The sequence below is a fragment of the Mirounga leonina genome, unplaced genomic scaffold, assembly GCF_011800145.1.
Source record: "Mirounga leonina isolate KUSES-001 unplaced genomic scaffold, KU_Mleo_1.0 Mir_168, whole genome shotgun sequence".
Classification (NCBI taxonomy): Eukaryota; Metazoa; Chordata; class Mammalia; order Carnivora; family Phocidae; genus Mirounga; species Mirounga leonina.
The window spans coordinates 22188750-22215537 of record NW_023270426.1 but is presented as its reverse complement, the minus strand read 5'-3'; the positions used below and the strand labels follow the sequence as shown (position 1 = coordinate 22215537).

At 38.9% G+C, this 26788-nt stretch overlaps 1 protein-coding gene across 6 annotated transcripts in view; it reads left to right on the top strand.

The window, feature by feature from the left end:
- Positions 1-272: 272 nt before the first annotated feature.
- Positions 273-26788, top strand: part of FAM13B (family with sequence similarity 13 member B) — an 80313-nt gene continuing 53797 nt past the window's right edge. For 4 of the 6 annotated variants that reach the window (XM_035014206.1, XM_035014205.1, XM_035014208.1 and 1 more), the window contains exons 1-7: positions 273-538; positions 18162-18328; positions 19581-19772; positions 20195-20407; positions 21401-21578; positions 21884-22025; positions 25835-25930. In XM_035014206.1, coding sequence (XP_034870097.1) covers positions 19616-19772; positions 20195-20407; positions 21401-21578; positions 21884-22025; positions 25835-25930 — 786 coding nt within the window. In that variant the 5' untranslated portion in view covers positions 273-538; positions 18162-18328; positions 19581-19615. The remainder of the gene's footprint in view (positions 539-18161; positions 18329-19580; positions 19773-20194; positions 20408-21400; positions 21579-21883; positions 22026-25834; positions 25931-26788) is intronic. The other 2 variants (XM_035014210.1, XM_035014209.1) reach the window with 1 other exon arrangement.

The following is a 26788-nucleotide window of genomic DNA, read 5'->3' as shown; positions in this document are numbered from 1 at the left end:
CGCCGGGCTTCTCGCACTCTAACTCAGGCGCCCACGTTTGGGGCGGGAAAAGCAGGGCGGGTTCTAAAGCCCACAGGCTGCTAGGCTGCGGCGAGGGGCTTTGGGGACCCCCCGCCCCATTGGGGCGGGCACGCCCCGCCCCCGCCCGCGGGCCTGCCCCGCCCCCTCCCACGCACGTCACGTCCGGCCCGGCCTCCGCCCGCCCTCCGCCCTCCGCCCTCCGCTCTCCTCCCGCTCGCCGTTAGGGAGGGTCTGCGCTTCAGCCGCTGCTTCAGCCGCCGCTTCAGTCGCCGCTTCAGTCGCCGCTCCTGCCCCCTCTTCCGCGTCTTCGCCGCCGCCACCGCCGGGGGCATCGGGGGTTGCTCACCGGGCTGGCCCCGCGCCACAGCCGTCGCTTTAGCGTCCTGCCAGCGGCCGCCACAGGAGGAGGCTCGCCGGCCGCGGAGCCACCTGGAGCCTCAGTTCTCGCTCTCTTGCCGTCGCCGCAGGTCCTGGAGAAGCGGCCGCGGCCGGGGAACGGGGCGTCGCGGTTCCAACGGTAGGTGAACGGGCGGGTACCCTTATTTGCGCATGCGCCGGTCGCCCGGCGCCGCGGCTCTCCCCCTCTGCGCCCCCCAGCGCCTAGTCCCACCCGCGCGGTGCTCAAGGGCGTTGCACGTCGGGGTGCCCGGGTTGGGGGCAGTGCCCTGAAGATGGGCTAGTACGTAGAACGGGCTCCCTTTCTGCTCGAGCTTGAGGAGATGAAGCCGTGCCCGGGCTGCTGAGGGGTGTGGCAGTCTTCGATTTTTCAGCCGCTGCAGTGCGCGTGAGCGGGTGTGCCTTCTTACCTCCTAGCTCCCCCAAAGTCCAAGGCACAGCAACCCACGCGTTTGCTAGTCTCCCCTGAACACCAGACTGCGCCACCTCCCTGCCCACTTCCTTGATGCTGGTCGGTGAAGTTGGTGCAAAAAAAAAAAAAAAAAGTGTGGTTTAATCTGGGCTCAACTGCGCCCCTTTTTAAGATCACGTGAGCTGAGTGGTTGCTGACTTCCTTAAATCGCTCGGAGAATATAGCCAAAATTGGTACATTCGGGACTTGTCTAGAGTGCACTTTGAATACGCAGGCCAGAGGGGGTACAGCATTAAGTTTCAGATGGGGCGACTGCTTTCCGAGATAAGGCTATAGGAAATTGAATCGGTTGGCGCACTTGACAAGTGAGAAACAGGTAGACTTTGTAGTTAATTAAAAATCAAACTGAGTTTTAGAAAGGCAGTTGTAGAATTTCATTCGGTTCCGCATTATGCCATTTAATCATCGAGAAAAGTACCTCAAGTTCGACATTTACCTTCTTTTCAAGGAGCTGATAATCTAAAAATGACAGCCGGAACCACGGTAATGCATACTATGGACATTAAATAACTGGGATGCACTTTTAAAGGCAGACATTAAATGATAGTTTGAAGTAATGACTTTCTGAGTTAATGTGAGGCTGTGTCTTCAACTTTCCTTTTTCCAAGTACAGTAGCCATACTTGTTGGCCTGGGTTTCTCGTGCGTACTGTGCATTTACTAATTACTTGATGAAATTGGACAGGCTCTGTTTGTGTCTCCATTGGGAGCTCCTCCTTTATTAATCTATGCTGCTTTTAAAATTAGGGCAGTATTTTCTCCAGTTTAGTTGTGTCACCAAGTAGGGATATTTGACACAACTTAAGTCCTTAGAAAGATGTAGAAAGGCATATCACAGTGTCATAAAATTCTTCACTGAATGAAGTAAATGTTACAGTATGTTTTTTATTAGAATGCCATTGTTTTAGGACAGAAAATGGCTGAAATGAATGCATAGTGACTTGTCACTTCTCCCTCACCAGTAAAATGACAGCTATTTTTATTATTGTTTATGAATAGTCTCTCATCTGTGCATGGCTTCTTCATTGTACACTAATATTGGAGGTTATAATAGTAGAAATTACTGTAGCTATGCTTGAAAAAATTGTGGTTAAATAATAACAAAATTTACGATTTTAACCATTTTTAAATGAACAAGTTATGGCATTAAGTACAGTTACAGTGTTGTGCAACCATTACCACTATCTAATATTTAAGGAACTTTTTTTTATCATCCCAAACAGAGACTCTGTAGACAGTAATTCCTCATTCCCTTTTACCCTTAACCCCTGGTAACCTTTATTCTACTTCTGTCTATAAATTTGCCTATTCTTGGTACCTCAAGTAGGTGGAATGTGTTTGTCCTTTTGTGTTTGGCTTATTTCATTTAGCATGTTTTCATGGTTCATCTGTGTTATTAGAATTTACATCCTTTTTAAGGCTGAATTCCATTGTATGTGTATGCAACATTTTGTTTATTCATCTGTTGATGGACATTTGGATTGTTTCTCCCTGTTAAAAAAACGGAATTCAATTGAATTTAACAGTCTTACTGGCTTTATTCAACTATTCATGAATCAGGCGGCATCCCATCCAGCAGATCGAAAGGAGCTCTGAGGAGCTTACAAAATGGAAGGCTTTTATAGGCAGAAGGAGGCGGGACAAGGAAGTTACTAGCAAAGAGTGGGTTGTTTCAGGCAGGTCACCATACTTTGGTGGACAGCCTGAGTCTTATCAGGCAGTTTACCTCACTAGTGCTGACCAGGAAATTCCAGACTGACTGGTTAAGATTACATTCTTGGGGGAGGCAGTTAGGTAGATAATAAGTTTTAGTTTGGTGATTGAGGTTTAGCCTGGGTGACTCCATTTTGGACCCATTGTCTGTTTCTCTCTCTTTTTTTTCTTTTTTTTTTTAAGTAGGCTCCATGCTCAATGTGGGGCTTGAACTCACACCCCAAGGTCAGGAGTTACATGTTCTACTGACTGAGCCAGCCAGGTGCCCCCTGTTGTCTCTTAATTTTAACACGTGTTTTGCCTGTTGTTAATAACGCTGCTGTGAATGTTTCTGTACAAATGTCTGTTTGAGTCCCTGCTTTTCATTCTTTTGAGTATGTATCTAGCAGTGGAACTGCTGCATCATATGGTAATTCTATGTTTAACTTTTTGGGGAACATCCAAACTGTTTTCCAGGGCTGCTGCACCATTTTGCATTCCTGTTAGCAAAGCACAAGGGTTCCATTTTCTCCACATCCTCTCCTAACAGTTGTTACTTTTTTTTTTTTTTTTTTGTGGTTGGTTGGTTGGTTGATTTGTTTGATAGTAGCCATCTTAATGGGGGTGAGCTGGTATTTCATCGTGGTTTTGCTTTTCATTTCCTTAAGAGATAAAGATGTTAGGGGCGCCTGGGTGGCTCAGTCGTTAAGTGTCTGCCTTCGGCTCGGGTCATGATCCCAGGGTCCTGGGATGGAGCCCTGCATCGGGCTCCCTGCTCGGCGGGAAGCCTGCTTCTCCCTCTCCCACTCCCTCTGCTTGTGTTCCCTCTCTCACTGTGTCTCTCTGTCAAAAACTAGATAAAAATCTTAAAAAAAAAAAAAAAAAGAGATGAAGATGTTGAACGTCTTTTCATTTGTGTATCTTTGGAGAAATGTCTGTTCACGTCCTTTGCTCATTTTTGGATTTTTTTTTGTTTCTTTGTTTTATTTATTTATTTTTTAAAGACATTTGACAGAGACACAGTGAGAGAGGGAACACCAGCAGGGGGAGTGGGAGAGGAAGAAGCAGGCTTGCCGCTGAGCAGGGAGACCAATGCGGGGCTCTATCCAAGGACCCTGGGATCATGACCCGAGCCGAAGGCAGACGCTTAACGACTGAGCCACCCAGGCGCCCCTCTTTGTTGTTACTTAAAAAAAAAATTTAAATATTTTTAATATTAAAATTTTAATTTAATTTTTAAAATATTTTTCTTTTTCTTTAAGATTTTATTTATTTATTTGACAGAGAGAGACACAGCAAGAGAGGGAACACAAACAGGGGGAGTAGAAGAGGGAGAAGCAGGCTTCCCGCAGAGCAGGGAGCCCAATGAGGGCTCGATCCCAGGACCTGGGATCATGACCTGAGCTGAAAGCAGACGCTTAATGGCTGCACCACAATAGCTTTTTAAAGTTATTTTATACATGAATTAAATCTTTTATCTGAAAAGCTGTTCCAAAAGTGAGCTATTTAAAAAACTATTTAAAAAATAGAACTAGAAAATTTCTGTTTTATACATGGATAAACAACAGAGGGACTGATGATATCTGAAAAAGGTTTCCAATTATATGGTAGGTCACTCTATATTTAGAACCCAACTAGATGTATGTCAGTACCAAGAACTTACTTCCATCACTTCAATATTACAAAGGTACATCCATTAAATAAAGGCCCTGTCTTCACCAGTGAGTAACATTACCGCTTCTAAACTTTCCTTTGTTTTATTGAGTGTTTTATTAACATGGCTAGGGGCAGAGGAGGAGATTACTTGGTAGAGAAAAAGGAATTGTAGTATGCACACATGAACTTTACCTGAGTCACTGTTGCCCAAGCGAGGCAGTAAGCTAATATGTGAATAGGTTCAATGTGGGGCCTTGTAGAAGAGCTGACTTTGATTGGAAATGGAAATAAGGCAGGATATTTGGAATCGAATGGAATAAGGCAATTTTGCCACAAAATCATGTGGTACCCCGAATACATAGTAGTAGTAATGGGATTACAAGAGTAACTCATTATCAGATTCATTTATTCATTCACCAAATATTTATCTCCTAAATTCCAAACTTAACAAGCAGTCACTTGGTGACAGTTGTATAACTTTGTAAATTTAGTAGGCATCATTGAATTGTACACTTGAAAAGAGTGAATTTTGTGGTATGTAAAATTATATCTTAATAAAGCTGTTTTTTGTTTTTTTAAACAAAAACACCAGCAGACTTCATGGAGCTTATGCTGTCTTGGGAGAATAAGACATTAAACATAGAAAGAAGTATATAATAAAACTTACGATGAATGTTTTGGAGCCAAGGAATGTTATGCCTCGAGAGAATTTAACTGGCAGAGATCATTAGATTGAATAGGTTGGAGAAAGCCCCTCCAAGAATGGTACTTGAGTAGGAGCTGAAGATGAGTAGGATGAAGTGGGGAGAGTGTTTTAGGTAGATGAATCAGGATGTGTAAAAGTCTTAGATTGAGGAAAATGAGGTGGATTTAGAGGATAACTTAATGAAATTTACTGGATTTCTGTTAGAGGGAAATACTCCAATCTTTTCTGCCAAATTATTACTTAGCTATAGTGTGTATTTTCTTTTTTTAAAGATTGTATTATTTATTTGCCAGAGAGAGAGAGTGGGAGGGAGAGCACACAAGCAAGGGGAGTGGCAGGCAGAGGGAAAAGCAGGCTCCTTGCGGAGCGGAGAGCCTGATGGCAGATCTGTCCCGGGATCCAGGGATCATGACCTGAACCAAAGGCAGAAGCTCAACCGACTAAACCACCCAGGCACGCTCTAGTGTATATTTTCTTTTCCTTTTGTATATGATGCATGATAATTCGTATCTCTTTGATTTTAAACAATTTTCAGAGGAATGTCTCTCAAGTTTATTATTGTCCTTTTTAGGAATAGAAAAACAGAAAATGTTGAGCTGTTTACTCTTCTTTTTTATTATTATGTTATATTCGTTTTTTTTTTTTTTTTAAGATTTTATTTGAGAGAGTGAGAGAGAGAGACAGAGCATGAGAGAGGGGAGGGACAGAGGGAGAAGCAGACTCCCCACTGAACAGGGAGCCTGATGTGGGGCTCGATCCCAGGACCCTGGGATCATGACCTGAGCTGAAGGCAGGTGCTTAACCGCCTGAGCCATTTACTTATTCTTAAAATATTTTTGCTTTTATCAAGCTGCTGTTCCATACATTTGGAGAGGAAAAGTAAAAAGAAACAACTTAAAAAAATTTTTTTATTGTTGAAGTATATTTGACATTGCAATGTTAAATTAGTTTCAGGTGTGTATCACAGTGACCAGCAGTTCTATACATTATTCAGTGCTCACCACAGTAATTGTGGTTACCATATGTCACAACATTATTACAGTATTGTTAATACATTCCCTTTGCTGTACTTTTCATCTCCATGACTTATAACTGGAAGTTTATACCTCTTTTTTTTTTATAATTTTTTTTTTTTTAAGGATTTTTACTTATTTATTGAGAGAGAGAGAGAATGATAGAGAGCATGACAGGGAGGAGGGTCAGAGGGAGAAGCAGGCTCCCTGCTGAGCAGGGAGCCCGATGCGGGACTCGATCCAGGGACTCCAGGATCATGACCTGAGCCGAAGGCAGTCGCTCAACCAACTGAGCCACCCAGGCGCCTGGAAGTTTATACCTCTTAATCCCCTTCATCTGTCTTACCCATTCCTCTGTATTTATGAATCTGTTATTGTTTATTCTATCAGTATATGAATATAAGTTAAATCATATGGTATTTCTCTCTACGTCTCTTAGCATAGTGTCTTCATCCATCCATGTTGTGGCAAATGGCAAGATCTCATTCTTTTTTATTTTTTTTATTTTTTTAAAGATTTTATTTATTTGAGAGAGAGAATGAGAGACAGAGAGCACAAGAGGGAAGAGGGTCAGAGGGAGAAGCAGACCCCCCACTGAGCAGGGAGCCCCATGTGGGATTTAATCCCGGGACTCCAGGATCATGACCTGAGCCGAAGGCAGTCGCTTAACCAACTGAGCCACCCAGGCGCCCTCATTCTTTTTTATATCTGAGTAATACTCCATTGTGTGTGTGTGTGTACCACATTATCTTTAACCATTCATGGGACATTTGGGTAGTTTTTATATCTTGGCTGTTGTGAATAATGCTGCAGTAAACATAGGGGTGCATCTGTCGTTTTGAATTAGTGTTTTCATTTTCTTTGGATTAGTACCCAGTAGTGTGAAAACCACTTATTGATTGATACAGTGGGTGCTTAGTTGATTGGCAGGGAAGCGGGTGGTGGGAGGGTAGGTGCTTTGTGGTCCTAATTTGGGAAAAAAACACTAGTCACAGTGAATTAAAAATTCAGAAAGGCAGGGGTGCCTAGCTAGCTCTGTTAGTGGAGCATGAGACTCTTGATTTTGGGGTTGTGAGTTTGAGCCCCATGTTTGAGTGTACAGATTACTTAAAATAAAATCCTTAAAATTGGGGGACACGCCTGGGTGGCTCAGTTGGTTAAACGTCCAACTCCTGATCTCCGCTCAGGTCTTCATCTCAGGGTTGTGAGTTCAAGCCCTTTGTTGGGCTCCACATTAGGCAAGAGCCTCTTTAAAAAAAATTTGGAAAGGCAAAGGAACTCAAATTTAGAATCAGATAAGATGAGAGAGTTTTTATAGGAAAAGCAGACCATATTATGGTTGATTGTAGAGTAACTTTTGAAACTTATAATTTCAGGGACGCCTGGGTGGCTTAGTCGTTAGGCGTCTGCCTTCAGCTCAGGTCATGATCCCAGGGTCCTGGGTTTGAGCCCCAAGTTGGGCTCCCTGATCAGTGGGAAGCCTGCTTCTCCCTCTCCCACTCCCCCTGCTTGTGTTCCCTCTCTCACTGTGTCTCTCTCTGTCAAATAAATAAATAAAATCTTTAAAAAAAAAACAACTTATAATTTCAAAAGATAAACTTTTTTCTACTAAGGAATATTGTAGTGTTTGAATATTGATTTTTGAGTAGCAGGTACAGAATGTTTAAGTGTTTTATAAATTAGGAATATATCATATATTTCACTGAAATTTTAAACAAAGTTTTCAGTGATGATTGTAGTCATTGTTACCTGAAAGAACATCCACTTAAAAGGTAACAGTCATAGAGTTCTAATCACTAGTTCAGTGGCTTTGAACCAGTTTCTTCAGCTTTCTGAGATTTTTTTTGTTCCTATTCTGAGAGGGAATGGTGATCTGTCCTGCTTATCTCACATAGGATGGTTGTGAGGATTCATTTGGATAGTGAACTGGAAAGTACGCTAGAAATGATAGCATCAGGTCAGATATTGGAGTTCTACCTTTTTTTTTTTTTAAATAAAGATTTTATTTATTTGTTTGAGACAGAAGGAGACAGCAGGAGTGGGGGTAGGGGCAGAGGGAGAGGGAGAAGCAGGCTCTCCGCTGATCCGGGAGCCCGACACGGGGATGGGGCTCTATCCTAGGACCAGGAGATCACGACCTGAGCTGAAGGCAGATGCCCAACCATCTGAGCCACCCAGGCACCCCTGGAGTCCTACTTTTGTTTAGTGTTCACCACTGAGGAAACAAAGGAGAAGTCATATCTTTTGCTTTCAAGGTTCAATCTAGTGGGGAGGACACATACAAAAATAAGTATATTAAGTGCTTTTTTTGTTCACGTGCTAGCTTTCTTTTCTTTCTTTCTTTCTTTTTTCCCCCCAGAGCAGTTTCTATACAAGTTTGTTCAAAAGAGAAATGTCCTGATTTCAAGGGACCCAAGAACAGGTTGTAGGATTACCCATAATACCCCTTACATGAAAAAAATGGAAGTGTTATAGTTTTGTATTAATGTGCAATAAGAAGTGATAACCTAGTCTTCTTAAAACTTTGCTCATTAGTTTGTGGTAGGTGCTGGGTGTGCATGTTTTCAATGGAAAAGAGGTGAAAGGTTACTAGAATAGAGGAGTCTGGAAGAGTCAAAATTTGTCCAAATTGAGATTACATGCACACATTTAACTGTCTACAGTGTGTGTTCTCTATAATGCATAAATTGTAGTGCTATTAAAAAAGGATCACTCACTCATTGTGCTAGTATTTAGTGTGAAGAGCTAATTTAGCTGATAAGTCACTTTGACTTAATGGAAAATCATGCTACATTAGTGGACCAGTGACGCTGGAGTGCTTGTGGGAAAAGGGAACCTATCGGGAGGCATCTTCTTCTAGCACATTCAGGCTTACCTTTCCAGGGCGCCTGGGTGGCTCAGTTGTTAAATGTCTGCCTTCGGCTCAGGTCATGGTCCTAGGGTCCTGGGATCGAGCCCCGTATCAGGCTCCCTGCTCAGCGGGGAGCCTGCTTCTCCCTCTCCCACTACCCCTGCTGTTGTTCCCTTTCTCACTGTGTGTCTCTTTGTCAAATAAATAAAATCTTCAAAAAAAAAGAAAGTGTTACCTTTCCTCATGTAGATATTTTTTTTAAGATTTATTTATTTATTTGAGAGAGAGCGCGAGAATGTGCATAGGGGGAGGTACCTCGTGGTCTCCTTGGCTTTTTGAATCAGAATTGAGGCTGCTTTCCAAGTGTTGAACACTTAGCCAACTGAGCCAGGTACCATGCTCGTTTTATTTTTTAATCTACCTTTCTTCCTCTTTCTTTCTTTTCTTTCTTTTCTCCTTTCGTAATCTCTACTCCCAGTGTGGGGCTCAAACTTACAACCCCGAGATCAAGAGTCATATTCTCTACTGATTGAGCCAGCCAGGTGCCCCCAGTAGTACTCATTTTAATGTTCTGGTTTCTTAAGACTTAAAACATTTAGATTAGAAAGATTTGCAGTTAGATCCACCAGTATATTTTAGCATCATCATTTACAAATTTTAAAGTTAAGCTGAGTAACTTGAGGCTCATAATACTTTTTATTTATTTATTTGAGAGAAAGAGTGTGAGCGAGCACGGGGCAGGGAGGGGCAGAGGGAGAGAGAGGCTTAAGCAGACTCTTTGCCCACAGTGGAGGCCCACTCAGGGCTGGGTCTCACGATCCTCAGATCCTGAGATCACCACCTGAGCTGAAACCAGGAGTCCAACTGACTGTGCCACCCAGGTGCCCCACTTTCAGTTTTTATATATATATGAAAGTGTCTGATTCACAGCATTATTCTAGGTGTGAGAAATAACTTGTAAAGTGCTTCAGATATTTTCGTAAGTAATTGTTACTTTTCCTTCATGATTTGATTATCTTCGGTTATTGTTATTGTGGAAAGTAGATGTGGCAGCCATTTTTGATGTTTTATTTAGTTTTTAATCACTTAAGGAGATGCCCCTTCTTGTTAATCTTAACTTCGAATAGACAGTATTGTTTCTTCTTTATGTCTTTATTCAACATATATTTAAAAAACTAAATTATGTGTCAGGTATTGGGTGAGGCCTTTAGCGTTACAAAGATGAAATGACAGGGTTCCTACCTTCATGGATCCTCTCCACTGAGAGATAGACATACTTTAATTCTGTGAGATAATTGCTAAAAAGCTCATGGTATATTAGGAGCAAAGAAGAGGGAGAACTGTGTGCTTTGGAAAATTAGGCAAGGTTTGATAGGAAATTAGAATTGGACTCAAGTATCCATAGAAGTTTGGTGAACTGGATGGGATTGGTTAGGGTAGTGGTTGGTTATGGTGTTGAGTTACCACTTCAAGCACAGAAAATGGTACGTGTAGAGCCTGAGAGCTGTGGATTAGGGGCTTCAAGTAACTTAAGTGTTGCTGGAGAGTAGAGTGAGGTGAAACAGTGGCAGGAACGGAGATTTTACTGGTAGGTAAAGTACTTGTAGGCCATGCAGTGGAGTTTAGGATTTAGTTTATATGCTGGAGGTTCTTAAATCTTTCTGTGCATTGTTATCACCTGAAGAGCTTATTAAACATGAGGTCCAGGCCATGTTCTCATGGATGCTGGATTGGGGTGGTGGCTTTGTACTCTGTATATTGAACAAAACCCCTCCCATCCCCAGACGAAGTTAGAGAAACAGTGCTTTAGGCCACTGGTCTCAGAAGTGAGGTACTGGCACTTGTTTTTTTTTAAATTTGTAAATATAAGTATAGTTGACATATAATATTGTATTAGTTCCAGGTGTACAACATAGTGATTTGACATTTATATACATTAGGAAATGCTCACTGCAATAAGTACAGTTACCATCTGTCACCATACAAAGTTATCACATTATTATTGACTGTATTCCCTGTGGTGTACTTTTCATCTCTGTGACTTACTTATTTTATTACTGGAATTTTGTACCTCTTAATACCTTTCATCTATTTGTCCCTCTCCCCACTCCCCTCCCCTCTGGCAACTACCATTTTATTCTCTGTGTTTGAGTCTGTTTCTGGTTTTTGTTTCATTTCTTAGATTCCACATACAAGTGAAATTGTGTGGATGTCTTTCTGATTTATTTCACTTAGTGTAATATCCTCTAGGTCCATACATGTTGGAAATGGCAAGATCTCATTCTTTTTTATGGCTGAGTAATACCTCATTGTATATACACATCTTCTTTATTCATTCATTCATTGATGGATGCTTAGTTTGCTTCCATATCTTGGCTACTGTATATAATGCTGCAGTAAGCATTGGGGTGCATGTATCTTTTCAGAATAGTGTTTTCATTTTCTTTGGGTAAATACTCATAAGTGGAATTACTGGATTGTATTCTTTTCTGTATTTATTTTTAAAAGATTTTATTTATTTATTGGACAGAGAGAGACACAGTGAGAGAGGGAACATAAGCAGGGGGAGAGGGAGAAGCAGGCTTCCCGCTGAGCAGGGAGCCCAGTGCGGGGCTCGATCCCAGGACCCTGGGACCATGGCCTGAGCCAAAGGCAGGCAGACACTTAACGACTGCGCTATCCAGGCACCCCAGTATTTCTGTATTTCATTTTTTGAGGTACTTCTAAACTGTTTCCCATAGCAGCTGCACAAGTTTACTTTCCCACCAACAGTTCCCTTTTCTCTATATACTTGCCAACACTTGTTATTTCTTTTTGATACTAGCCGTTCTGACAGGTGTGAGGTGATATCTCATTGTGGTTTTGATTTACATTTCCCTGGTTAGAGTGATGTTACATGACTGTTGGCCATCAGTATGCCTGTGTTGTAAAATGTCTATTCAGGTCCCCTCCCTGTTTTTTTAATCGGTTTGCTTTTTGGTGTCATGAGATGCTTACATTTTGGAAGGACAGGATGATCTATTAAAGTGTGTGTGTGTGTGTGTGTGTGTGTGTGTGTAGCAGTAATAGTAAAAATTTTTTTTTTGACTTTTTAAAGATTTTATTTATTTGAGAGAGAGAGCCCAAGGGGGAGGGAGGGGAGAAATGGGGAGGGAGGAAGAGGGAAAGAATCCCAGGCTGACTCTGCACTGACGGGGCTGGATCTCACAACCCTGAGATCATGACCTGAGCTGAGACCAAGAGTCTAATGCTTAACTGACTGAGCCACCCAAGGTGCCCCACAATTTGTTTTTATGTATTAAAATTATTTTTATGTATGTTTATTATGTATAATATATTAGTATATTATTTACTACTCTAGTTTAGAAATACGCATACAATACAAAAATAAAGGGTGGATTCATAATTTTTTTCCTGATCAAAAATTTGGAGTCCGGGACTCTAGGCAGTGGAAAACAATTCAGGAATTTTGTTCAGGGGGGGATTTGGGTTAGATTTTAGTTTTGAGGAGATTAGTGAGGACAATAGATGAGGGGACTTAGTTACAGGGGTTTCATCTCCCTCTGGCTTTATTACTTTGTTTTGATTGGAATAGCTTGAAATCATGTTTGGAGGTTATAAAATAACTGACCGTGGTCATGAAACCCTTTTGAGAGTTTTTCAAAATGAACCAGGCTGTTTACCAGTAGATTGAATCTACAGGGACAACCAATTTTTGCCTGAATACATTAAATGAGAGGAATAATAAGTTGTTTCAAGGTAAAATGGTTTACATTTAGTGTGTTTTAGTCTTTGAAATATATGTGCTATATCTAGTATCTTAGTTTGGCAACTGTAGTCCTACAAAATAGGCTTAATTCCATTGTTCATTGTAGTTTTGTGTAATGACCATGGAGGAAGATTGTACTCGCAAGTAGTATGTTAAAGTGCACTCAGATGAACAAGTCCTCGGGCATAGGGGTAAAAATTGTCACAAGGTGTACTTCATACTCTTTTTTCTGTTTTTTTTTTTAAGGTGAAGAAGTTCCTAAACTTTTGAGTGTTATAGCTCTTTAATTTAAAATACTTCTAATCCTGAATTCTGTTTTATCCTATAATACTTAATGGCACAGTCAGTATGAATTTAATAATAGATTTAATTGACTTGGTGTTTTCTTTGATCAAAATAGCATCTATGAACATATCACAAGTAACTTTATGTGCTCTTGAGACATTTGTTCAGCCTGTTTGTTTGGTGTAGTGTTAAGGGTTTCAGACAAATTAATGCCTTGTCAGTTTTTCAGATCAGGAAGGAATCACTGATTTAGCATTTTGGGAACCTTCATAGAGCTATCTTTGTTCAGTTTGAATGAAGATGGTGCCTTCTGAATGAAGAGGTGCCTTTTCCTTTGCTTTGATGAAATGTTTAGAGCTTGCTAATGAAAACCTAAATATAAGGAGCAGGGGTAAATTTATTTGCCTTAAACTTTGGTTCATTGCCTTAGATTCAGACAGTGTAATTGTCTACAAACGTAAATCTCTTTTCCCAAAGTTTACCATCTTTTTTTAAAAGATTTTATTTATTTATTTGACAGAGACACAGCGAGAGAGGGAACACAAGCAGGGGGAGTGGGAGAGGGAGAAGCAGGCCTCCCGCCAAGCAGGGAGCCCGAAGCGGGGCTCGATCCCAGGAGCCTGAAGATCATGACCTGAGCCGAAGGCAGACGCTTAACCGACTGAGCCACCCAGGCGCCCCCAAAGTTTACCATCTTTATTGAGGCCCAGCTCCCTGTTGACTTTTTCCTCATAGTAAACTAGTGATAGGGATTTGTTTTTCTTTTTGGCTTTAGCAGTTATTGAGGTAGCTCTTTTAAATTTTTCTGTGTGAATTGTATCCTATTTTATCAAAAAGCATTTAGGGCAAAAGTGAATTTTCTCATTCCTTTCTATTCATTTTGAAAGTAGAACTTCTTTTTTTTTAGATTTTTTTTATTGAGTTGACAGAGACACAGCGAGAGAGGGAACACAAGCAGAGGGAGCGGGAGAGGGAGAAGCAGGCTTCCTGCAGAGCAGGGAGCCCGATGTGGGGCTTGATCCCGGGACCCTGGGATCATGACCTGAGCCGAAGGCAGATGCTCAATGACTGAGCCACCCAGGCACCCCGAAAGTAGAACTTTTTCACATGAAAATGACAGTTCATCTTGGCAGATGCTGCTCTTACCACAGATGGTTTATTTGCAAAACGATAAAACTTTATTAGTATAGCACAGATCGAATCTTAATACTGTTACATTGTTTTGTTAAATTGTTGGCTTTGAAAAGACTTAATCTTCAGTCCAACTTTAATTTCTTTTTTATTGCTATATAGAAAATGTAGTCGTTTCTAAATGTGCTGGATAACATACTAGGGCGAATAGGATAGGTTCTTGAAATGTGGTTGAAAGAGATCTTTTATTTTTCTTTTTTGGATAGAGAAGTATATTTTAAAAATGACATACTCTATAATGAAAATAGTTTGGTATTAGATAACCTATTAAAGTGATGTTATGTCTTTATTTGTATGGTTTCTTTTTAATTTTTTCAGTTTTTTTGAAGTATAATTTACATGCAGTAATAATTTATATACAGTAACGTTCACCAATTAAATGTCCAGTTCAGTAAGTTTGACATGTGTGTTAAGCATGAAACCACTACCATAGTCATGACAGAACATTTCTATCACCCCAGAAAGTTCTCAATGTTTTTTGGTTTTCTTGTCAGTGAAATGGATATAGTGAAAGTATCTGCATCCATAGAATTGTTGTAAGGATAAATGAATTCATACATTTAAAGCCCTTAAGGGGTACCTGGGTGGCTCAGTCGGTTAAGCGTCTGTCTTCAGCTCAGGTCATGACATCAGGGTCCTGAGATCAAGGCCCACGTCTGGCTCTTCTCTCTGTGGGAAGTCTGCTTCTCCCTCTCCCTCTGTGCTGTCTCTCACTCTGTCTCAAATATATAAATAAAATCTTTAAGAAAAATAATAAAGCCCTTAAAATAGTTCCTGGCAAATAGTTCCTTTTTTTTTTTTTTTTAAGATTTTATTTATTTGAGAGCACAAGAAGGGGGAGGGTCAGAGGGAGAAACACACTCCCTACTGAGCAGGGAGCCCGATGTGGGACTCTATCCAGGATCATGACCTGAGCCAAAGGCAGTCGCTTAACCGACTGAGCCACCCAGGTGGCCGGTTCCTGGCATATTGTGAGAGCTCAGTTATTTGTCCATTGTATTGATGTTGGTGTCCTCTACCTTTTTTAAAAAGCTCCTCTCTACAAATTTTATTAGGTATTTAAAACTTAAAAGATTCTGTACTAAGCCATCAAAAAACCTGAAATCTTGCCATTTGCAATGATATGGATGGAACTAGAGGGTATTATCCTAAGTGAAATAAGTCAATCCGAGAAAGACAATTATCATATGATCTCACTGATATGTGGAATTTAAGAAACAAGGCAGAGGATCATAGGGAAGAGAGGAAAAAATGAAACAAGATGAAATCAGAGAGAGAGACAAACCATAAGAGACTCTTAATCTTAGGAAACAAACTGAGGGTTGCTAGAAGGGAGCTGGGTGGGGGCATGGGGTAACTGGGTGGTGGACATTAGGGAGGGTATGTGTTGTAATGAGCACTGGATATTACATATAAGACTGATGAATCACAGACCTGTACCCCTGAAACAAGTAATACATTATATGTTAATAAAAAAAAAGGTTCTGTGCTATTAAATGTGTATGTTGCTATCATATATATGTATATATAAGTGGAACTGAATGGAATGCAGAAATACCTTGATCTTCAGCAGAACTCAAGTTGATAGCCTGGTAGATGAAGGTACACTTTCCTGAATGTACTTATCACCCACCGTTATTGAAAATTGGTATTTAATTGCCTTTTTTTTTTTAAATCACTCTTGTCTCATGATGTAAAATTCAAAATGATTTCTTACTTGTCAGTACCACTATAGGAGGCAACAGTCATTTGTATATAAAATGATTTTGCTGTTTTAGGGGTGCCTGGCTGGCTCAGTCAGTAGAGCATGCAACTCTTGATCTTGGGGTTGTGAATTTGAGTCCCATGCTGGGGGGGGGGGGGGGGGATATTGTACTTAAAATTTAAAAAAATCTTAAAATGATTTTGCTGTTCTGATTTATAATAAAATCATGCTTTTGGAAATCGTTGGTTATTTTGAAAGTCTGAGCATTGTATTCTCTTGTGTCAAGCCTTTTATTGATTAACTGCTTTCTTTGCTTTTATTGATTCTAAGACATTTCATCAGATCTCTTTGGGACATTTTTCTATGGTACCTGATACTATTTTCTTTGAGAATTGGATTTTGTAGTTTAGATGTCACATGAATTTTCTGTAGTAATGAAATTACTACAAACAGGATAACTCTAAAATAATAGAAATTTTTTCCTCACAGATCTAGAGAGGCCAGAAAGCTAGAATCAAGTTGTGGACAGGGCCATATTCCCTCCAGGGGTTCTGGGGAGGAATCTTCCTTTGCCTCCTCCAGCTATGTGTTCTGTCTTCTCCTTAAAAGAACACCAGTCACTGGATTTAGGACTCACCCTAAAACCAGGATGATTTTTTTTTTTTTTTTGGAAGATTTTATTTGAGAGAGCCAGAGAGCACAAGCAGGGGGAGCATCAGAGGGAGAGGGAGAAGCAGGCTCCCCACTGAGCAGGGAGTGCAACATGGGGCTCGATACCAGGGTCCTGGGCGCAGGCCTAACTAACCAAGCCACCCAGGCGCCCTCAGGATGATTTCGTCTTGAGATCCTTAACCAATTGCATATGCAAAGACCCTATTTCCAAGTAAGTTCACATTTTGAATTCCTGGGTGAACATGAGTTTTTTGGGGAACACTGTTGGACCCACTACAGATAGAAAGGGAATACTTACACGATTTAAGCTCTGACAAGGAGTGGGGAACAGGATTAAATAATGTCAAAACTACTTTGCATTTTGCAGGAATGTTATTTTGGGCCACTCTCCAGTCTAAATGCTTTTGCACTGTGCTGATTCCTGGTTTCATTAACAAGGCACAGAAACACTGAGTACCCATTTTAGTGAACATAGAACTTGCCTCTGACAAAACTCTTCTAATGAGTGTTCATTTATTGTACATCAAGCAAATCCCCTTTTTCTTTATGTCATGAAGGTATCAACCTGACTTTTACTATAAGTTCATTAAACATTTTATCCCTGAAGTTAACCTCTCTAAAAGATCTGTAACTTAACTTTGAAGTTGTGTTTCAGATGAATAGGCTACATGTTTTAACAGGCATTTGAGGATATTTGGGAAGTAATCATCTACCGAAGATTTGTTGTGGGAATGTGGTTTTCCTTCCCCTCCATTTTTCATGTTCCTCCTGGAGGTATATGTTACCAATAAGACATTTTTGAAAACCACACTGAATGATAATACTCTTCTGCTTACCTGGACTCTCTTGAGCAGAGTGCTGTAGCACAGTTTCCTGAGCTTATTAAAAGGTTTTTAAGTAGATTACTGGAATTCACAGGGGGTGATGAAATAATAGTTCACAGATGAGACCAAATATTAAACGCATTGTCAAGCAGGTCTCCTCTCTCCCCAGCCTGTTTGCTGGTCTTTTAACGTTTAATACAAAGAAGAAAGAAAACTGGTTCTCTACTACCTTCATGTATTACCTCAGTTAAGCAGCTGTATAGTTATTACTCTTATATAAAGGAAACCTGAGATTAGAGACATGAAGACATGGGAGTTGTTCAGGGTCACATGTATAGGATGGTGGAGTTAATGTTTGAATGTTAGCTTTTCTGGTTCTGTTAAGTGCTTTTTTCCAACATGTGCTGTCGTCTCCAAACCAGAAAGCTCAGACAACTGCATTCTTGCTAAAAAAATATTTGCTGTATACAAAGAAAAGAATAAAGTACATAAGTGCTTTTCCAAGCTTAAAATTATGTCTTCATTTCTTCGATCTGAAAATGTTTCTGTGTTTTGTTCTAAGTATATGAGGACCCAGTGGAGGTGGGCGGGGTGTGTGTGTGTTCAAATGAAGGATCCATTGAAGAAAATGGATTATTTGAGTGGTGTAATCTCTGAAGATCTGTACTATTAAAGATTCTCCTTTGTAATGCTTTTATTTGTTTTTACCAGAAAGATTCTTGTCCAGGTTGGCCATCATAATTTGAAACCTTGTGCAAGATTTTGCCTTTAACTAGGTCACAGGCAAATTTTCAGGCAGAAGAATGGTTTTCAGTATAGTTACCCTCCTACATGGACTTCACTGCTTATTCTAGGTGCTTCTCATAGTATGAGATGGTTTGGGAAATGAATTGTTTTTTTTTCTTCTAGATTAACTGCTGAAGTACTGATCGAGTTCTGCGTTTCTTCAATGAGGAACTACAGGCTGATCTTCTGCCATAATCTCAAACAGCCATAAATGACAAAAGAATGCTTGCTCAGTGAGGGTAGCTGGTGCAGAAGCCATTTTTTAAACTTAGGTGTTTAAGTACTCAAAGGTAAGTTTTCAAAATGGTAACTCCCATGCTGTATAAATCCACAGGAATTTTGGAATTTATCTCCTGTTGCTGCTATTTGATTTTTAACTTGAGGTTTTGTAGTTATTAGCTGGCACCATATACGTTGAAGAATGGATTTTGCTTGTCTAAATTGTATAAATTTATGGCATTTTTGCTTCCCCTGAGTTGATTTCTGTTGTTTCTGTAAGTTGAGTGGATTGTTTCCCAGTCATATTGCGACACTCTTGATCAACTGGGGTACGGCTATTATGTAACTTATATAGAAGTTATTTTTGCAAACTTTAGAATATTGAGTAGATTTACTGTTTTACTCTGTTCTCTCTTGTAGTGAGAAAGGAATTGTTTCTCTCGTGTGGTGAAAAAAAGCCCAGTTGGTGTCATTTTGTTCATTAACAACTTTTTTTCAAAAAAAAGTTTTTCTTTTGAAAATACTAATTTCCCACATAAAGTAATAAGTATTTTAGGAAACAAATTTTTCTTGGGAATACTTGTTCTCTGATACTTCAGATATTTGAAACATTGTTTTCTCTCACTGCTTTAGTGATCACTATTCCTACAAAATTAAGACAAATAACTTATTTCTTCTGAGAGAGACTGGCTGTGGAAATTTTTCTTTGCAATAATTAATGAAACAGCAGGATTGATGAACATTCCCATTTGAAAGTTGGTGTCTAGAACTGAAAAATTCCTTCTTTTATAAAAACATTGTGGCTGCTCTGTCATGTAGAAATAAGAGCTGGTTGATTTGTTCTTACTAGCCCATCATTGATAAAAAGTGATTATTAGCCCAGTACTTTATAAAAAGTGATTCTCTCCTGTTTTGGGTGCTTATAAATTAAGAGGTTAGATGTGCTTCATATAGCACAGTCCAGAAATGATTGGGTTTGGCTTCTTACCTGTGTCATTAAGCTTGGTCAGTAAAGGTCCTGTTGGAGCCATATTTGCCCCTTAATTTGTCTTTGGGACATTAATGTTCTTTGTTAAGTTTAATGATGAATTTGCCATTGTTTGATAAATGCACAAACTAGTAGAGAAAATAGATGATTGTATTGAGCTTTATTTGTAGAATACATTGTGAGCCTGAAAACTGGAACATACGTAATGATAAAAAAAAAAAAACATTCAGGTGTAAAGCATTTTTTGTAATGTATTTAATCATATTGTCACCTGTTGATTATTAGTCTTTTTTTTGTTTTTGTTTTTGTTTTTGTTTTTGTCTTTCATTTGGCAGAAAAGACAGCTTTGATTTCTGGCTGCAAAAAAGATATGAGGAAGAGCTCCTCCCCTTCCTTGAGTAACTGCAACTCCGTTCTTGCTAACAAAATATTTGGAATTCCACTTGATGAGCTGCAGCAGGGAGGACATCCAGACAATGAGGTTCCGTTCATAGTCCGCCACGTTGTGGACTATATTGAGGAACATGGTATACATTTCCTTACCTTGAGGGCTAGCCTTTGTTTTAATAAACACAATTTATCCCTTTTGACCTTGGATTTTTTTCCCTTTTTTTTTTTTTTTCCAGTGTGGAAAGTCCAAAATATAGTAAGGAAAAATGATAGAAATTTCTTACGTAAAGTCATATACTTAGAAATGCCCAGCATATAGCATTTTTTAGTGGGGTGGTAATAGGAATATTTTTAATGGAGGTGGGGTGGATAAAATAGATTATCCCTCAGGACAGAGATAGTATGTTTCTAAATGTGTGATTTGAAGGTGTTTAACCCAGTAAGGAGAGCCAAGAAGGGCTTTTCAAAAGTGAGTATTTTAAGTTGATTGGAAAATGAATATATACGGCCAAGTAGTCTAAGTTGAAGCTTATTTAATTTTTACTTTGAACTAATGTAGGAGGTCTGGAGCAACAAGGACTTTTTCAAGTCAATGGAAATGCTGAGACAGTGGAGTGGCTTCGGCAGAGATACGACAGTGGAGAAGAGGTGGACTTGGTTAAGGAAGCAGATGTACCCTCAGCTATTAGTCTTCTTAGGTTTTTCCTTCAAGAACTTCCTGAACCTGTTATCCCTGGCAGTTTGCATATTCACTTGATGCAGCTTTCTCAAGGTAGTATAATTTGACTCTTACCAATCACTCATTTACCATTAATTTCAAAGTCTTTTTATCTTGTAGACATTTTGACATGTAAACAGTAATTATTATAGTTCGGAGATTCATTTCTCATGTTCCCATTTGGGGACGTATGCTTTTTGGGTCTGTATGGTCTAGTCAAGGTAATGGCAACTTCTTAGATCCCTGTAGTCCTGTTTACTTTTATGATTGGTCTTAGGAAGCCTAAGCTACAGGGTGAGGAGGAGGAGGAGGAGGAGAAGGCAAAGGCAGGAGACAAGAACAAGGAATAGGAGGGTTGGGAAGGAAGAGAAATACATATAAAGTGGTACGTGTGGCATAATATCCAATAATAGTGCTGTTTCTTAGTGGTGGTGTTGCTATTAGATATTATTTATCCCTGGTTTGATAGAATGTCCTAGCAAAAACCAGAAGACAGCTTTGATTCCAGGTTCAGAATATACTTGGAGCTTGTTCTTGGATTCCTGCCTGAAGGAAATAAAATATCAATTTGGACATCAGACTTTAAGCCAAATAAAGAAAAAAAAGGCTGATTTGTATTTGTTGGGTTAGGTTTTCAGTGGTGTGGGTTAAATCTTCTTTGTTCAATCATAGTTGTTGACTAGCATTGGTCAGTGCATTCTGACTTCTTATAGTTGGCAGTGCTTTGGAAATACAGGTACAGTCATGCAAGAGACAGTATGATGAGAATTAAAAAAAAATAAATTAGAGAATTTGGGCTGATGAGTAATAGATGAGGAAAACATCCTTCAGCAATTGGGAGGTTGAGTTTCTTCTTCTCCAGCTCTTCTCTTCCACTTAATAAGTGAAATGTGAAGCTCTGAGGCATTTGGCCTCTGGTAGAGGAAGTGAAGAGATTTTGAATTGTTAATAGTAAAAAGGTGATGTGGGTGGAGTAATGTGAACCTGGCAAAATATCTGAGCTTTGCTTTTACTTCATTAAAAAAAACCTGTCATTATGTTTTATAGATTATAATAATGAAGATGAATTTGGAAGAAAGTTGAGGTTCCTTTTACAGCAGCTTCCACCTGTTAATTATAGTTTGTTAAAGTTTCTGTGTAGATTTTTAGCCAATGTAGCATCACATCATGAAGAAATTTGGTCTGCAAACTCTTTGGCTGCTGTCTTTGGTCCAGATGTCTTCCAGTAAGTTTTTCCACAAATTTTTATGTAATCAAAAAAAATTGAATTTGTGAAATAGAGTTATTATACTATCTGCCAAGGATCATAGGTTGCTTGGTGAACCATTATTTTTTATAGTAGATCTGATTAATCCTCCCAGCATTTCTGTGAAGAGGGTACAAATTAGGTAGGCTTTACAGATGGGAAAACTGAGGCACAGAATGATGATATAAATTGCTCAGGTTTATTGAGTGACTCATTGGTTGTCTTCTAATTTTACCTGTATTTGATTTAAGGACTCTCAATTCAATTTAGACTTTTATTCTTAGCATTTACACAGATGTGGAAGATCTGAAAGAGCAAGAAATAGTGAGCAGGATAATGGCTGGACTTCTGGAAAATTACTATGAGTTTTTTGAGAATGAAGAGGAAGATTTCTCATCTAATGATTTGAGTTCAATTACCGAACAGGTGAGAATATTTTAAATACTCGGAGGGAGAATTTTTAAAGAATATGCTCTTTAGGCCTTGGCACAAACTCAGGTGGAATTTTTAAGTGCTAAACAAAGGAGTTCTCTTGGTTATTACATGTAATCATGGGTGACACATCCATGTAATGTATGAATGTATCTTTTTCTGAATAAATTGTTCTCAATTTGAGTAATAAGGAAAGGGTATTGAAGGCAGAGTATATGTTAGATATTTTGTGGGGTTTGCATGTTTTCTTTCTAATTTAAGCATTGTTTATTTTGTAAGACTAGGGTGGTGGTTTTTGTTTTTTGTTTTTGCTTTTGCAAAGAAACTTAGCATATAAGAATGTAGGCAAAGAGTGAGAAATAGAAGGTGGAGGGATAGATTCAATACAAAGTTCACACAAACTTTAAAAAATAGGAAGTTTTTCTTGATGAAAGTCACAAGTCAGTAGACCGGTGCAGTCATTGTATTGGGAAGCATCACGGTAGTTTTTTAACTTTTGTGACTTTGGAAAATTAACATCCAGTTTCTGACTCCATTATATTTTGTTGTTCTATGCCTTGATGGTTGAGATAGTACAAGAACCTGGTTACTTTCTCCTTCATGAAATGAGAATATTGATGCACAGTAATTTATTGTAAAGCCACATTAATTCAGACTTTTCATGTTTAGAATTTATAATTTAGGTCTATGTGGAGGTTTTTCTTTTGCACTGAAGTGAAATAATTTGTCCAACAAACTTTTATTAGTTTAAAACCTATGAAGTTACTTATATTTTGGGCATGGGGTGTCATGGGGTTGCTACTTTTTTAATGAGTAAATCATTCACCTGATTAAAAAAAAAATATTCAGTAAAATTTCTTGCTTTTACCCATATCTGCTCCTTTGCCCCCATGTTGGTTTTCTCTGTGTTTGTTCCAGAGTTTTGTTATGCAAACGTAAGTAAATATTTGCTTAGCTTTTTAACAGGAAAGTAGCATACTGCACACACTGTTTTGCACCATGGGTTTTTTTTTTTAAGTCAGTTAATAGTGTATTGGGAAGTCTTTTCTTACTGGAATATAGAGAGCATATTCTTTTGTTTCCACTGCATAGATCTCTATTGTATGGATGCAACATTATGATTTATTTGATTTATTGTACTGATCTCTACTTGAAAAGGTGATAGTATACCCCATTTTCTCAGAAGAGTCCTGGTTTATATCTCCTTCTCATGTAATTATTAGTAGCTCTTCTTTTCACTCTCGTGTGTATCCAGGTTTTGATGATTAATTATATGGTTATTATTTATTGATGCACATTGGATGGCTTCTCTTCATTTGTTTTTAGATTAGGAGGCAGCAACTCTTGAAAGGTAGTTTATCATACAGATTTTCATTAGTTCTTACAGGTCTTGGTTCTGATAATGTGAATTTAGGAGTTTTATTTTCTGGGTAGCCCATCGTTTTTTTTTAAGAGTTTCTGTACTGTTGTGAACTTTAATGGATAAGTCTTTTTAATATTTGGAGTTGAGACCTTCCTTAGTTTTCCATGTTTTCTTTATGTAAGCATTCATATCATTGTCTGATTTTCCCTTCTTCCCTTTTTCCTTCCTTTCCTCCCCCCCCTTTCTTTTCAAGTACCAGGAACTTTAAGGAAACTGTAACATGCAGTTTGTAATGTGTAAACTGAGGATGAAAACAATGTGCATATGTATACATTTGTGAAGTAAACCAAGTGGGTGGGTAGAATGTGTAGCCAGAATCAGTGATCCATGGAACTTTTGGCGTATTTTTTGAACTTCTAACTATCATATACAGTTCCTGACTTAAAAACTTAGTTAGAATAAAAAATTGACACATCCCTTCAAAATTATTCTTGCTTTAAAGAAAATGACAAGGGCGCCTGGGTGGCTCAGTTGGTTAAGCGACTGCCTTCGGCTCAGGTCATGATCCTGGAGTCCCAGGATCGAGTCCTGCATCGGGCTCCCTGCTCAGCAGGGAGTCTGCTTCTCCCTCTGACCCTACCCCCCTCATGCTCTCTCTGTCTCATTCTCCCTCTCAAATAAATAAATAAAATCTTAAAAAACTAAAAAAAAAAAAAAAATGACAAGAAGCGGGCAAGGAGGTAGATATTCCTTAAATCATTAATGTCTTTTGATGCCTACAAGAAATCCCATCTTTGGGGACTTGTGTGCCTCTTCTTTTCTTTAAATTAAGTTTTAGTTGAGGGGTGCCTGGCTGGCTCATTTAGTAGAGCATGCGAGTCTTGATCTTAGGGTTGTAAGCTCAAGCCCTAAGTTGGGTGTAGAGGTTATTTAAAAAAAAAAAAATCTTGGGCGCCTGGGTGGCTCAGTTGGTTAAGCCACTGCCTTCGGCTCAGGTCATGATCCTGGAGTCCCGGGATGGAGTCCCGCATCGGACTCCCTGCTCAGCAGGGAGTCTGCTTCTCCGTCTGACCCTCCCCCTTCTCATGCTCTCTCTCTCTCTCTCTCTCTCATTCTCTCTCTCAAATAAATAAATAAAATCTTAAAAAAAAATCTTAAATTATGTTTTAGTTTAGTGATTTCTTTAGTTAAAATTAATGGCTGCTCAAAATGAAATAATATGCATACGTGTGTGTTACTCATTTTCTACATTTCTAAGATGATTTGACTTGTAAGAAAATGATGATGCCAGTTTGCCCTAATATTTATATCTTGATGACTGAAGTCTTCAGGGTATGCCTTGACTATGTTTTATGTTGTGGTGTAATTCTGATATTTCTGCTACTTTCAGCTTCCTTACGTACAGTGGAATAACTCACATGTAATGCATTTGTATTTTTATATTTCTTTAAACACTAGAAAATGTTAAGAAAACTTAACATATGTTGTGCTTTACATTAAATAGAATAGTGGTTAATTAACACCAGGACATAATGTTGAATTCTGTAGATTTGCCTGTGGATAGAAAAGAGGATGTTAGAGGTGCCTGGGTGCCTCAGTCAGTTGAGTGTCCAATTCTTGATTTCGGCTCAGGTCTTGATCTCAGGATCATGAGATTGAACCCCATGTTGGGCTCTGTGCTCATTGCAGCCCTTTCTCTCTGCTCCTCCCCCTGCTCTCACCCCCCCCTCAAATAAATAAATAAAATCTTTAAAAAAGAAAAGAGGATGTTAGCATATTGAGTAGAATATACTCAATAAATGGAGTAGTGCTGTGAGTTGTAGGAGACAGGGATGTATATTTCATTATTTTGGCCCATATTGCTAATTTCCTGAATCTGGTTTCTTATGTATTTTAATCACATTTCTGAACTATAGGTTACAATAGTAGAACAGATATCTGAAAGCTTGCTTTCTTTGAAGCAGATGTAATAACTTCAATTTGACTTGTGAGGCTGAAGTGATAATGTATTGAGTGAAAGTAAAATTTCCTCAAACTTAGCACATTTTGGTTGTATTTTCAAATTGGCCTAATTTAAATACTGCTAATTTCTTATTCCCATATTTAAAGATATGGGTAGACCTGGTCCATCTTTGCAGTGCTTTGATTATTTTTCTTCTGATTGTGATATTTGAAGGAAGCAAAGTTAATCTCGTGCTCTCTTCTCTTGGAGTTTCATCCCGTTAATGCAAGTATTTGGCTGCTAGACCTTTTCAAGGTGGTAGATATTTCTATTAATAGTGTGAGAGAGATGACTGGCGATGATGACTAGGGAATGTTTGAGAAATGACCCAGAGTTGGTGGACACGTTCCTTGTATGGGATCCCTACATGAATGCAAATTCAGTAGAGTGGTTTGAAGATGTAGGTGATAATTAATGTTTCTTTATACATTTGAGAAGGCAGGTAGCAGCGTTCTCCACAAGCTGGAGTCTGGAGAGCAGGCATTTCACGAGACCCTAGAGAAGGGAATTACAGCAGTCAAAGGAAGAAGAGATGTAAGTATGGATGAGGGTTTTCCATAAGTGGAGTGAGTGGTTTTCCATGAATGGAGTTGAGGCAGTTGCATATATAGGGCAGGTTCAGAATAACTTAGGAACAGATAGAGCATTGATAAACAGAAGGTCAGGTTGACAAGGAGAGGATTAAGAACTTTTGAAGTGTGGGGTGAGAGATGGCATTTTTAAGTTTTTAATACTCTTACCCAAACTAATTTAGTCATTTCTTACTGCAGGAAGTTACATTGGGAGGCCTGGGAGATGGGATGGGGGAAAAGAAAATCCTATTAGGCTACTTTTCATGTCATATCTTACTGGATGATTATTGGTGAAAATACTGGACAATGTCAATTAGTTTACATAAAGCTTATTGAATTGAATATAATATACTCAGTGTAATTGAGTATAAGGTATTTGTAGTTCCTAAGAGCTATTGACTGTAGGCACATACTAGTTTTTAAAACATGCTGTAGCATGTTAAAAATAGCAGTACTCTGTACTAGAAATTTGTGGAGTGAATAAATACTTACTCTCAGTTTAAATAACCATCTTAAAAAAAAATTTTTTTTTTAATATTCTACTGTGGTGCCCAAATCTTTATTGATCAGCCACAGTAATTCCCATTTAATATCTCTGAAAACAATATTTTCTTGCCATTATTTTTTCTTGCTTGAGTTACTAGGTGGATGTTAAGTATATTCTTGAATTTCATTAATTTATTAAATACAAGGAAAATGAGGGTTACTTTCCATTTGATTCAGTTTAAAAACTGATTTACTATATGAAATTTTTACCTTTGTGTATAAATCTTACCTTTCAGTTAATCACTTAATGATTTTTAGTATTTTCATCATTGTT